Source organism: Pleuronectes platessa, chromosome 23, assembly GCF_947347685.1.
Source record: "Pleuronectes platessa chromosome 23, fPlePla1.1, whole genome shotgun sequence".
Lineage (NCBI taxonomy): Eukaryota > Metazoa > Chordata > Actinopteri > Pleuronectiformes > Pleuronectidae > Pleuronectes > Pleuronectes platessa.
Genome location: NC_070648.1, coordinates 3,191,898 through 3,205,093, shown reverse-complemented (window position 1 = coordinate 3,205,093; position 13,196 = coordinate 3,191,898). Strand labels below are relative to the sequence as shown.

Sequence of the window (13,196 nt, the reverse complement as noted above, 5' to 3'; positions counted from 1 at the left end):
TTCGGTTGTTTTATTTCACCGCATCTTTAATAAAGTCCAAAATGATTACAACAGAAAATATCACTGTAAACAAACAAAGGTGAAATTTAATGACACAAGAATCTCAGCGGGAACTTTGAACCTGTTCCACGGGCAGCTGCAGACGGATCGAACTTCTCAACCTCCGGAGATCATCGTCCACCTGCAGACACACACAAGTTCGATTCCAGCTGATTTTAAAGACCCACGGTGGTTGTGTGTGTGTGTGTTTGGTGTGTCCATCACCTCGGCCATCTTGTCTTTGAGCTCGTTGTATTTTTGAAGATCAAATTTCTGTTGAGACACTCTGCGGTGGAAGAAGTGAAGGAACTGACGATCCCTTGCCCCCGTGACCATGAACTCCTGCACACACACACACACACACACACACACACACACACACACACACACACACACACCTTTGTCTTAGAGCTCAAACGGCCTTTTGAAAGAGTGAGTACCAGATAAAGTGTCCTCACTGATATGGTCTGACATACGGACATGTGGGTCTACCTGTTTTGTGAGGATGTAGTAGCCGAAGAAGATCATGCTGGTGGTGCAGGAGATGAAGAAGGTGACTGGCTCCATGACGTCCCATGCAAACACATACCTGTCACACACACACACACACACATGATTACAGAGACATCCTGAGGGTTGTAAAACTGGAAGTTTCAGGTTGGTGAATGTGTGTGTGTGTGCATCACCAGGTGAGGTAACCCAGGAATCCTCCCTGTAGTGATAGGTAACCAAGCCCCGCCCACCCCAGCAGGGAGGCTCTCGACTCCGCCTCCTTCGCCATCTGGATTTTCACCTACACACACACACACACACACACACACACACACACACATAGTATTTAGTGTTTGGTGTACAGTATATCCGGATGATATTAAGGTCAATATGATGTGTATAATTGTGTTTATATATTATGATATATAGTATGATGTGGTACCATCTCCAGTGGCCTGAGCTCCTGTTGTAGTTGCTCCCGTTGGATCAGCAGCTCCGAGTGTTTGACGTGTTGCTGCTGAGGGAGATTCAGAGCGGCTTGAAGGAGCTGGACCACGTACTTCATATCGTTCAGACCCAACACGTGCTCATGAGACGCACCTGACACACGGAGAGAGACCACTTAAAGATATTTGAGCAAACATTCCCATTTAAGTGACCAACAATAAGTTGTGTGTTCTGATAGCGCCCTCTAGAGACACACACAGGGTTTACCTTGGCCGAGAGAGCCAACATTGTGTGTGACGCCGTTGATGACGAGCTGGAAATCTTTATTTAAAACTGTTTCCATAAACGTGCACGAGGAGATTCTCTGTCCATCTGAGGAAAGAAAAAGTTTTACTAAATTCTTGTGTTTCTCATTATTTGTGATTTTTCTCAATACTGTTCAGAGAATTCAGACTTTAGGTTCAATATTAAAACCCTTTCTACATTGTTTTGTGTCTGTGTGGTCCTGACAGGTCCAGTACTTGACTTTGTGTTACCTCCGTTCAGCAGAGCGGCACTGTGGACCCCGGGGTCTTTGGCTGAGATGTCTCGAAGCAGGTCGCCCACGGTGGTCAACATGGGCGTCAGGGTGAAGCGACATGGCCGACCTGCAGGGAGACGCACCGACAGGACCGGGCGGCCCAGGCTGTAATGAAGAGACACATCTGAAAGAGAGAGAGAGCGAGAGAGACACACATACAGTACTTACACCTTCACTGTTGGTTTAATAATTGAAGTTTACAGATTAGAAACAAAAATATATTGATTAACGGTAGGACACACAGCCCGATATGTGTTTTTATGCTAAGCTAGGCTAACCATGTCCTGATTCCAGCACTGCACTTGATGCATCATAACAAAAACAAATGCTTTATTTTATTTATATCACTTTCAGGTGACTTTGGTAAAGAGAGGGTCACAGAGAGTTTACCTTTGGTCGGTGGTTCACTGCTGTAGCCGGAGAAGAGGCTGGTCGACCAGGCTGAACTGAACTGAGACACAAAAGGAATTATAACAGTCACACATGTATCGTGGATCCTGATCCTGATGGTGGATCCTGATCCTGGTCTATTATTTACAACGAGCTTCAGTTACACGTTACATCTATTGCACTTCTGTCTGTACAAATGAAACTAGATTTATTGATTGATGACATGTTCTGACCTGTCCTCGTAAATATCGCTTGAAATACAAAAAAGCTAGAAAATGAAACTTGTTCTCACAAACATTTCTCTCTGTCACACTCACACACACAAACACACACGCACAAACACACACACACACACGCAAACACACACACGCTTGTCTTGTCATGTTGGCTTCTTACAGCAGTAGAGGAAGTAGAGGAAGTTAGAAGTAGAACGTTAGAAGTAAAGCTTCAGCAACTGTTGGTTTGATGTCCTCAGTATTATTAGTGTTATATAGAAGGAATGTTGCTGTATTAGTACTACTAGTGGCAAGAAGTGATACAAGTAGTTTATAACTAAATGTAGAAAAGTAGTTTCTGGAGTTTGAAGTTTGTAACTACATGTTAAACAGCATTTCGTTCTGTGGTATTAGCTCGTAAAAAACACAGAGTACACGGTTAAGCAATATCTACCAACACATTGTCTTTATCTATAGAGGAAGTGTTTGCGAGCAGCTACAGATCCGCGTGTTGAACTCACGGTGTCGGTTCGTAGTGTTTTGTTTTTCGAGCAGCAGAACCTGAAGCGGCTGAGCGACCGGGACACGAACATGATGCTGAAGTGAAGGACGGAAGCCTTTGAGGCGTGAACGCGTCTGCATGAAGGAATGTGAGGGAGGCGAGTGCAAACAGGTTTCAAACAGGAAGTCGACTTAACTCCTCAGTGACTGGAAGAGGATTCAGAGGAGGCAGCACTGCTCACACTCTGATTATATATATATATATATGTATAACTTATATAAACCACTTTAAAATGAAAAACCACTCAGACCAGAATTCAAGGTGCTCAGTGAAAACAACTTTTATTTCAATCGCAGAATTTGAAATGTAACTAAAAGATGCAGAATTTACAAATAAGTCGAGAAAGAGTATCTGATTAAATATTGTCATTATGCAATACTCCTCACTTGTTCTATATTAATAAACATATTTGACCAATCTTTGACTTTAATCTATCCTGTGTATTACACCATTTACACATTTTTACTCTTCTGTATTTCAATCAATAATAATACGTTTTCATATTTTCACAAATTCATTATTGACCCTGTATATCAGTAAAATAAGTTTGAATATTAATATATATACAAACTTTTACAGAATTCTTTATTTTACCCAATAACATTACCTGATATTTTCTTATCTACCTGTAAGAATCATCAGGATGCGTTTTATAGATTCTTAACCTGTAAAGTAACTCATATCTATAGCTGCAATAACTGTAATGTGATACAAATTTAAAGTTCAGACAGATAACTCATGTTCAAACTTTTATTGCAGCATTATAACATGATTACACAGGAATAATGGGAGTGATGAGTAAATAACATTGGAGCCTACAGGTGGATACTGGGGTCGTGGATCTCCTGATGAATGGAGTGGTCGTTCATCTCCGTCAGACAGTGGAAGATGTTGATGCTCCTGTCAGGAGAGATATCGTAGGTGCTCATCTCCTTCAGGTTGATGATTGCCTTCTGGAAGCTCTCTGGACAGTTCTCTGTCCGACCCAGCAGGCCCCTCAAGAGCCTCTGATTCGACTCCAGCGAGAGACCATGGAGAAAGCGAACGAGAAGATCCAGGTGGCCACTTCTGCTCTTCAGTGATTTATCCATTGCTTTCCTCAGGAATTCATCCAGGGACGGGTCACAGCTACCCCAGAGAGTTCCCAGGAAACTCTCCAGCTTCTCATCCTTGTTTAAGTGACAATGGAAAATATAAATCGCAGCCAGAAACTCCTGAACGCTCAGATGAACAAAGCAGTAGACTGATTTCTGGAAGATCACACACTCTCTTCTGAAGATCTCAGTACAAACTCCTGAGTACACTGAGGCCTCTGTGACATTAAGGCCACACCGCTCCAGGTCTTCTTGGTCGAACATGATGTTTCCTTCCTCCAGATGTTCAAACGCCAGCCTCCCCAGTTTCAGGAGAACGTCCCTGTCAGCCTCCGTCAGCTGCTGTGGACTCGTCTCATGTCCCTCACCGTACTTGTTGTTCTTCCTCTTTGTCTGAACCAGCAGGAAGTGTGAGTACAGGTCAGTCAGGGTCTTGGGCAGCTCTCCTCTCTGGTCTGTGGTCAACATGTGCTGCAGAACTGTAGCAATGATCCAGCAGAAGACTGGGATTTGACACATGATGTGGAGGCTCCTGGACGTCTTGATGTGTGAGATGATTCTGCTGCACAGCTCTTCATCACTGAATCTCCTCCTGAAGTACTCCTCCTTCTGGACCTCAGTGAAGCCTCGTACTTCTGTGACCCTGTCAACACAGGCAGGAGGGATCTGATTGGCCGATGCAGGTCTGGAGGTTATCCAGACGAGAGCCGAGGGAAGCAGATTCCCCCGGATGAGGTTTGTCAGCAGCCAGTGACTGATGACCTCTGTGTGACCTCAGACACAAGCTCCCTGTGGTTGAAGTCCAGAGAAGGTCTGCTTTCATCCAGGCCGTCAAAGATGAACAAAGGTTTACAGACAGCGAGCGTCTCTGCAGTGAGCTTCTGTAACGCTGGATGGAAAACATGGAGCAGCGTGAGAAGACTGTGCTGCTGGTCCTTCACCAGGTTCAGCTCCCTGAACGAAAGCACAGCCAGCAGACCCACATCCTGGTTCTCTAAACCCTCTGCCCAGTCCAGAGTGAACTTCTGCACCGAGAAGGTTTTTCCAACGCCAGCGACGCCGTTGGTCAGGACGACTCTGAAGCTGCTCTGCTGGTCAGTGGAGGCTTTAAAGATGTCGTGGACCTTGATGGGAGTGTCCTGGAGGATCTTCCTCTTGGAAGCCGTCTCAAGCTGCCTCACCTCATGTTGAGTATTAACCTCTTCACTCTGTCCCTCTGTGATGTGGAGCTCAGTGTGGATCCTGTTGAGGAGAGTTCTACTTCCTGTTTCATCAGTTCCTTCAGTCACATGTTCACATCTCCTCCTCACACTGAGCTTATGTTCATCTGAAACCTCCTGCTCCAGCTCATCCTCTGTTGAGAAGAAAACAAAAAATTTGAACAACCATCCGACATCTTCAAACCGCTGGAGCTTGTTCAGATTTGATCTGTCAATATGTCCCGACATTTACAATAATCATAATTATTATACTAATAATAATAATAACTTCCTTTGAATGTCTGATGGGACCAGGATTCTGCAGATGTCTAAATAACGTAGAGAGTGAGACGTGATGATCTTACTTTGTGTCTGACTGAACGTCTGTGGTCCTCGTTGCTCCTCCTCAGCTTCACACCACTCGTTGTACTGGTCGTTTGTCCAGAGTCTTAAAAAACACAATGTACGTCAATATTACACTGAGTCAGAAGCTTCCTTTTAATAAAAGCTGCAAACATACTTTCATCATATTGCATTCCCCGATTTTAACTAATTCTAGTTTCTATTATTGTAATGGATGGTCATGCTTCGATTAGATGTAACATTTGATGTTTAGGTTTAACATTTATCATTTAAGATTAACCATAGAGATTTAAAATTAATATATAGATTTGATTTTGACCTAATTATTATTTAATATGTTTTTAAGGGATAGAAATAAATATGACCCTTTTCACAAATTTTGCTGTAATTTTGATAAATACTACTAATAATAATCTACTGTTTTCTCAGTTGTTGTCTGGGTGTTGAAGCTCCAGTCTTTTTTTTAAACATCTTCTTACTTTGTATAGGATGACTGAGGCTCCTGACTGAAACCTGGAGGGAAATCACATGATACCAGCGACTCTGTCCTCGGGCTCCAAAAGGGAATTCTAGAATAAACACAGATTTATATCAGATTTAGTTCATGATTTCTAAGCAGAACAGGATCTCAATGACTGAACCAGATTAGTCACATGAAACTCGATTTAAGATCGTGAATAAACTGGACGAGTCTTGAAATATTATTACTATTATATATATATATATATATGAAGATACATGCCACTTATTTTCAGTGAATGTGATTTAAATGACATACAGATACTGATCACCTTTATATACAGTCACTGATCAACTTTATATAAGGAGGACGATACTACGATGAATTAAGTATAAATAAATAAATGCACCAGTCAGCATTGAAAGGCAGAAGTAGTAGAACTGGATCATCACACTCCTGTGACAAATCCTGCAAGAGACTGAGGTTAGGACCGCCTCATTAGCATACAGACACAGAAATACTGAAATAAATAAATGTGGAAATATAATTTATTTATTACATTTATTTATACATTTCTGTATTTATTCCTGTATTTATTTATATATTAATTTCCATAATTATTTATTTATTTATTTATACTTAAGTCATGTATCGTCCATGGTGTTTGTGTGTTCTTACTCAGGACTTTGGAAGTGCAGGGGTTCACGCATGGATCTGTCACTCCTCAGGCACTGATCTTCCTCTTCCTCCTCCTCCTCTTCTTCACTGACTCCTGTCTTCATCTTGATTGACATCATAATGTTACACAACAGACAGACCAACTTAACACATGTGATAAAATTAGCGTCCGCCCTCTTGGGGGCGGACCGGTGGCGAGTGCACCTCTCTAGTGGGGCGCCGGTCCGCCCCATGGACCGGTCTAGCACGCCCCCTTAGTTCTTAGTGTTTGTCTCGCCTTGAGAAATGAAAGAGGAGTGAACAATCAAAATATTCTTCATTTCTTACCTTCCTGAATTCAGTGTTACACACTTGACACCAGCAACAACGTTCACCTTGGCTATGATTTAGAAGTTAAAGAAATGATAAACTCTGGATTAAAGTTACCGGATGTGATTTGACAGATTGTCTAATTGAAGTGAAACAAAACGTCTTATTCTCATGAAGTCAAACACAGAGAAAATAAAATCACAGCTAAAACGATGAAGTAAAGTAAAGTAGAATAAAGTTTCGCCTCCTTCCTGCTGCTGCTGCTGAGCAGGGGATTGCTGTAAAGGAGCCGAGCAAAGTGAATATTGCACAGCTGAGGTTTAAACATGTTAAAGTGCAGTCCATGATGGTAGTGAATGTAGTTTTGAATAATAATTTGGTAAAACAGAGTTTTTTATAATTGATTTATTATTTGTAGAAAGATTTATCACTAGGATAATGTTGAGCTTTCTATAAAACTCACAGTAAAGATTTTTCTCAATACAGGATTTGTTCTATTCACTGTACGTTTACTGTGATTAACACACAATTAAAAACGTTCTATTTGTGGTGTTATTTTTGAAAAGTATTATAACAACAAAGAAGTCCAGTACAGAAGAATAAAGTCTCACCTCCCTCCTGCTGCTGCTGCTCGATGAAAACAGAGTGGCATGGAGTGGACTCAAGGAAGGAGCGGCGTCTCGGCAAGTGGCGGATTCATCTTAACGTGATACTTGCAATGTTAACCCATGCAGTAAAGTCACGCGCATGCTTTTTATATAGTCACTAAAAGAGTTGTTTTGCAGCTACGGCCCCTCACCAGCAGGGGGAGCTGCAGCTCTTCAGGTCACAGAGACCGTATCAGATGTTGATGTCATGTTCGATGAATTCAAGTTTATCTCAGACAGACTCTTATTATTATTATAAATATTCATATTTATACTGTGTTTTTTATCCAGATTAATGTTGTTCAATAAAAAAATTAAAGTCTATGCAGTATATTTTTTATTTTGGTGGTTAAATATAAACAAAATATTTACAATGTTAATTTATCAACAAAATAGCCTATTTAAGATGTGTAAACATGAACCAAATACTTACAATGAGTTGGTAACAGTGAAATATTCACAATAAATAAATATAATTAATTTGTTTACAATGTGTCATTATAAGCCAAAAAATGGACACTATATGAGTCAGAATTCAAAATCTGTCGACAGAGAGGCAGCACTGCTCATACTCTGATTATATATGTATACAACTTATTTAAACTACGTTAAAATGAAAAATTGCTCAGACCAAAACTCAACGTGCCCAGTGAAAACAACTTTTATTTTATATTTTTGTCCCAGAATTTGAAATGTAACCAAAAGATACAGAATTTACAAATAGGTCCAGAAAAAAAGTATTTGACTGAATGTTTTCATTATGCAAATGTACTCACTTGTTCTATATTAATATACATATTTGACACATTTTTGACTATATTCTATCCTGTATAATTACACAATTTACACCTATGTAAATAGCTCTTCTGTATTTTCATATTTTCAAAATTCATTATTGACACTGTATATCAGTAGAAGAAGTGTGATTATTAATATATATACAAACTTTTACAGAATTCTTTATTTTACCAAATAACATTACCTGATATTTTCTTATATACCTGTAAGAATCATCAGGTTGTGTTTTATAGATTCTTAACCTGTAAAGTAACTCATATCTAAAGCTGCAATAACTGTAATGTGATACATGTATAAAGTTCAGACAGATAACTCATGTTAAAACATTTATTTCATTATTAGAACAGGTTTCGTGTTTGGTGTCGAGGCTCCAACTTAATCACTCCCCCATAGGATTACACAGGAATAATGGGAGTGATGAGTAAATAACATTGGAGCCTACAGGTGGATACTGGGGTCGTGGATCTCCTGATGAATGGAGTGGTCGTTCATCTCCGTCAGACAGTGGAAGATGTTGATGCTCCTGTCAGGAGAGATATCGTAGGTGCTCATCTCCTTCAGGTTGATGATTGCCTTCTGGAAGCTCTCTGGACAGTTCTCTGTCCGACCCAGCAGGCCCCTCAAGAGCCTCTGATTCGACTCCAGCGAGAGACCATGGAGAAAGCGAACGAGAAGATCCAGGTGGCCATTTTTGCTCTTCAGTGATTTATCTATTGCTTTCCTCAGGAATAGATCCAGGGACAGTTCACAGCTACCCCAGAGAGTTCCCAGGAAACTCTCCAGCTTCTCATCCTTGTTTAAGTGACAATGGAAAATATAAATCGCAGCCAGAAACTCCTGAACGCTCAGATGAACAAAGCAGTAGACTGATTTCTGGAAGATCACACACTCTCTTCTGAAGATCTCAGTACAAACTCCTGAGTACACCGAGGCCTCTGTGACATTAAGGCCACACCGCTCCAGGTCTTCTTGGTCGAACATGATGTTTCCTTCCTCCAGATGTTCAAACGCCAGCCTCCCCAGCTTCAGGAGAACGTCCCTGTCAGCCTCCGTCAGCTGCTGTGGACTCGTCTCATGTCCCTCACCGTACTTGTTGTTCTTCCTCTTTGTCTGAACCAGCAGGAAGTGTGAGTACAGGTCAGTCAGGGTCTTTGGCAGCTCTCCTCTCTGGTCTGTGGTCAACATGTGCTCCAGAACTGTAGCAATGATCCAGCAGAAGACTGGGATTTGACACATGATGTGGAGGCTCCTGGACGTCTTGATGTGTGAGATGATTCTGCTGCACAGCTCTTCATCACTGAATCTCCTCCTGAAGTACTCCTCCTTCTGGACCTCAGTGAAGCCTCGTACTTCTGTGACCCTGTCCACACAGGCAGGAGGGATCTGATTGGCCGATGCAGGTCTGGAGGTTATCCAGACGAGAGCCGAGGGAAGCAGATTCCCCCGGATGAGGTTTGTCAGCAGCACGTTGACTGATGACCTCTGTGTGACCTCAGACACAAGCTCCCTGTGGTTGAAGTCCAGAGAAGGTCTGCTTTCATCCAGGCCGTCAAAGATGAACAAAGGTTTACAGACAGCGAGCGTCTCTGCAGTGAGCTTCTGTAACTCTGGATGGAAAACATGGAGCAGCGTGAGAAGACTGTGCTGCTGGTCCTTCACCAGGTTCAGCTCCCTGAACGAAAGCACAGCCAGCAGACCCACATCCTGGTTCTCTAAACCCTCTGCCCAGTCCAGAGTGAACTTCTGCACCGAGAAGGTTTTTCCAACGCCAGCGACTCCGTTGGTCAGGACGACTCTGATGCTGCTCTGCTGGTCAGTGGAGGCTTTAAAGATGTCGTGGACCTTGATGGGAGTGTCCTGGAGGATCTTCATCTTGGAAGCCGTCTCAAGCTGCCTCACCTCATGTTGAGTATTAACCTCTTCACTCTGTCCCTCTGTGATGTGGAGCTCAGTGTAGATCCTGTTGAGGAGGGTTCTACTTCCTGTTTCATCAGTTCCTTCAGTCACATGTTCACATCTCCTCCTCACACTGAGCTTATGTTCATCTGAAACCTCCTGCTCCAGCTCATCTTCTGTTAAGAAGAAAAAAAAAATTTGAACAACCATCCGACATCTTCAAACCGCTGGAGTTTGTTCAGATTTGATCTGTCAATATGTCCCGACATTTACAATAATCATAATTATTATACTAATAATAAAAATAACCTCCTTTGAGTGTCTGATGGGACCAGGATTCTGCAGATGTCTAAATAACGTAGAGAGTGAGACGTGATGATCTTACTTTGTGTCCAACTGAACGTCTGTGGTCCTCGTTGCTCCTCAGCTTCACACCACTCGTTGTACAGGTCGTTTGTCCAGAGTCTTAAAAAACACAATGTACGTCAATATTACACTGAGTCAGAAGCTTCCTTTTAATAAAAGCTGCAAACATACTTTCATCATATTGCATTCCCTGATTTTAACTAATTCTAGCTTGTATTATTGTAATGGTTGGTCATGCTTACATTTAGATGTAACATTTGATATTTAGAATTCACATTTATCATTTAACATTTAACATTTAGATTTACCATATAGATTTAGATTTAAAATGAATAAATACATTTGATATTGACATAATTATTATTTAATACATTTTTAGGAAAGAAGTAAATATGACACATTTCACAAATTTCCCTGTAATTTTAATAACTACTACTAACAATGATCTACTGTTTGCTCAGTGGTTGTCTGGGTCCCGAAACCACAGTTTTTAGAAACACTTCCTCATTCATTGTTTTAAAACTTCTTCATACTTTGTACATGATGACTGAGGCTCGTGACTGAAACCTGGAGGGAAATCACATGACACCAGAGACTCTGTCCTCGGGCTCCAAAAGGGAAATCTAGAATGAAAACACAGATTGATATCAGATTTAGTTCATGATTTCCAAGCAGGACATGATCTCAATGACTGAACCAGACGAGTCACATGAAACTTGATTTAAGATTGTGAATAAACTGGACAAGAGTCCTGAAATGATATTATTATTATATATATATATGAAGATACACAATGTGATTTAAATGACAAACAGACACTGATCACCTTTATATACAGTCACCTATGGTCTTTATGAACAGTCTATATCACAAATGTGTGTGTTCTTACTCAGGTCTTTGGAAGTGCAGGGGTTGTGACATCGATCTCTTACTCTTCAGGCACTGACCTTCATCTTCCTCCTCCTCCTCCTCTTCTTCACTGACTCCTGGAGCCATCTTCATCTTGATTTACATCTTAACGTAACACAACAGACACACAAACTTAACACTTGTGACAAAACTAGTGTCTCTGCAACAACTTTTTGTGTTTCTCATGCATAACACAGCACATAGCGTCTGACACACCCCCCTTTTGATGTGGAAGTGATGATTTGGAGGGAAAATACCATCTAAGGAAATACTAGTCATACGGAAACTAGTCTAAGTTTAAACTCCCCGTCATCAGTATCACAGTGACTTCGTTTCATATGTCTGACTTTCACAATGTAAAACGTGGTTCAGACTCATAGGTTAAGATTTAATTATTAAGTTTATAAATTTAATTATAGTGTGAGAAAGACCTCACACGTTTCTATTCAGATCAAACTAACTACTTATTTTACTAATGAGTAAATCGGTTTCATTTTATTTGTGATAAAAAGAGTATATTATTTGAACAAAATATTCTTCATTTCTTACCTTCCTGAATTCAGTGTTACACACATTACATCAGGAACAGCGTTCACCATGACTATGATTTAGAAGTTAAAGAAATGATAAACTCAAGATCAAAGTTACCGGATGGGATTTGAAAGATTGAAACAACTCAGCGTCTCATTCTCATGAAGTCAAACACAGAGAAAAATAAAATCATAGCAACAACAATGAAGTAAAGTAAAGTAGAATAAAGTCTCACCTCCTTCCTGCTGCTGCTGCTCGGATCAGACAGAGTGACAAGTGAGCCGTTGGCAAGTTGGCATAGGCCACGTTAACGGTTGGTTTTCTAGAAGCCAATTGCCGATAGTGAAACGAACAAGGGGCGGTTCAAACCAGTCACAAAGTTTTGTCCTGCAGCTCTGGCCCCTCACCAGCAGAGGGAGCTGCAGCTCTTAAGGTCACAGTGACCGTATCTGAAACTGATGTTATGTTAGATGAATTCAAGTTCATCTCAGACTGACTCTTATTATTATTAATAATGATCATATTAATACTATGTTTTTTGTCCAGATTAATGTTGTTCAATACAAAATAAAAGTCAGCCTGAGTCTATGCAGGATATTTTTTTTTGGTGGGTAAATATAAATATATACAATGTTAATTTATCTACAAAATAGCCTATTTAAGATGTGTAAACATGAACCATATATTTACAATGAGTAGGTAACAGTAAAATATCCACAATAAATAAAGATAAACAAAGTATTTATTATCTATAAAACAAACAAATTATTTATAATGTGTCGCTTTAACCAAAAATATTGACAATATGTAATAGTAAATTAAATCAATATGATGAATAATGAAGTATTATGTTTTTGTCCTGCAGTGCTGACACGAAGGAAACTTGTCTTAGTTTGGATAAATATTTTTTTGGGGATTATGAATCTTGTCGACTGGTGTTTGATTCAAACTCAAGTCCTCACCATTTGTCGACCCCCCCCCCCCCCCCCCCCACACACACACACTATCTCTTGTATGTGTGTATAGATGATGCTCGCTCTATGTATTATCAGGTCAATTTAATGAATGAAACAGCCAGCAGCCTCGATACTTTGAGTGTGTGTGTGTGTGTGTGTTTTCTATTAGTTTCACTTGAGAGGATGTTTTATTGTTGTGTGTCGCTCTGTGATATTTCTTTTCCTTTTGGTTTGTTATTAACTCTTTGCTCTCTTCAGTCTTATT

At 40.6% G+C, this 13,196-nt stretch overlaps 2 protein-coding genes across 2 annotated transcripts; both read right to left on the bottom strand.

The window, feature by feature from the left end:
• Window positions 1-5: 5 nt before the first annotated feature.
• On the bottom strand, window positions 6-2,845 carry LOC128429962 (calcium uniporter protein, mitochondrial). Its single transcript, XM_053415866.1, has 9 exons — window positions 2,685-2,845; window positions 1,949-2,009; window positions 1,515-1,682; window positions 1,246-1,350; window positions 974-1,131; window positions 726-832; window positions 532-628; window positions 265-381; window positions 6-181 (listed from the first exon to the last, which is right to left on the bottom strand). Exons 1-9 carry the CDS (start codon window positions 2,754-2,756, stop codon window positions 104-106), a joined length of 963 nt encoding a protein of 320 aa, XP_053271841.1. The 5' UTR covers window positions 2,757-2,845; the 3' UTR covers window positions 6-103.
• Window positions 2,846-2,980: 135 nt separating this feature from the next.
• On the bottom strand, window positions 2,981-12,356 carry LOC128430577 (uncharacterized). Its single transcript, XM_053416680.1, is given in 11 exon segments — window positions 2,981-4,568; window positions 4,571-5,173; window positions 5,384-5,466; window positions 5,861-5,950; window positions 6,520-6,623; window positions 7,440-7,530; window positions 8,716-10,345; window positions 10,555-10,634; window positions 11,069-11,158; window positions 11,425-11,549; window positions 12,211-12,356. Coding segments are annotated over 10 exon segments (3,912 nt in total). The 5' UTR covers window positions 11,538-11,549; window positions 12,211-12,356; the 3' UTR covers window positions 2,981-3,540.
• Window positions 12,357-13,196: the final 840 nt, after the last annotated feature.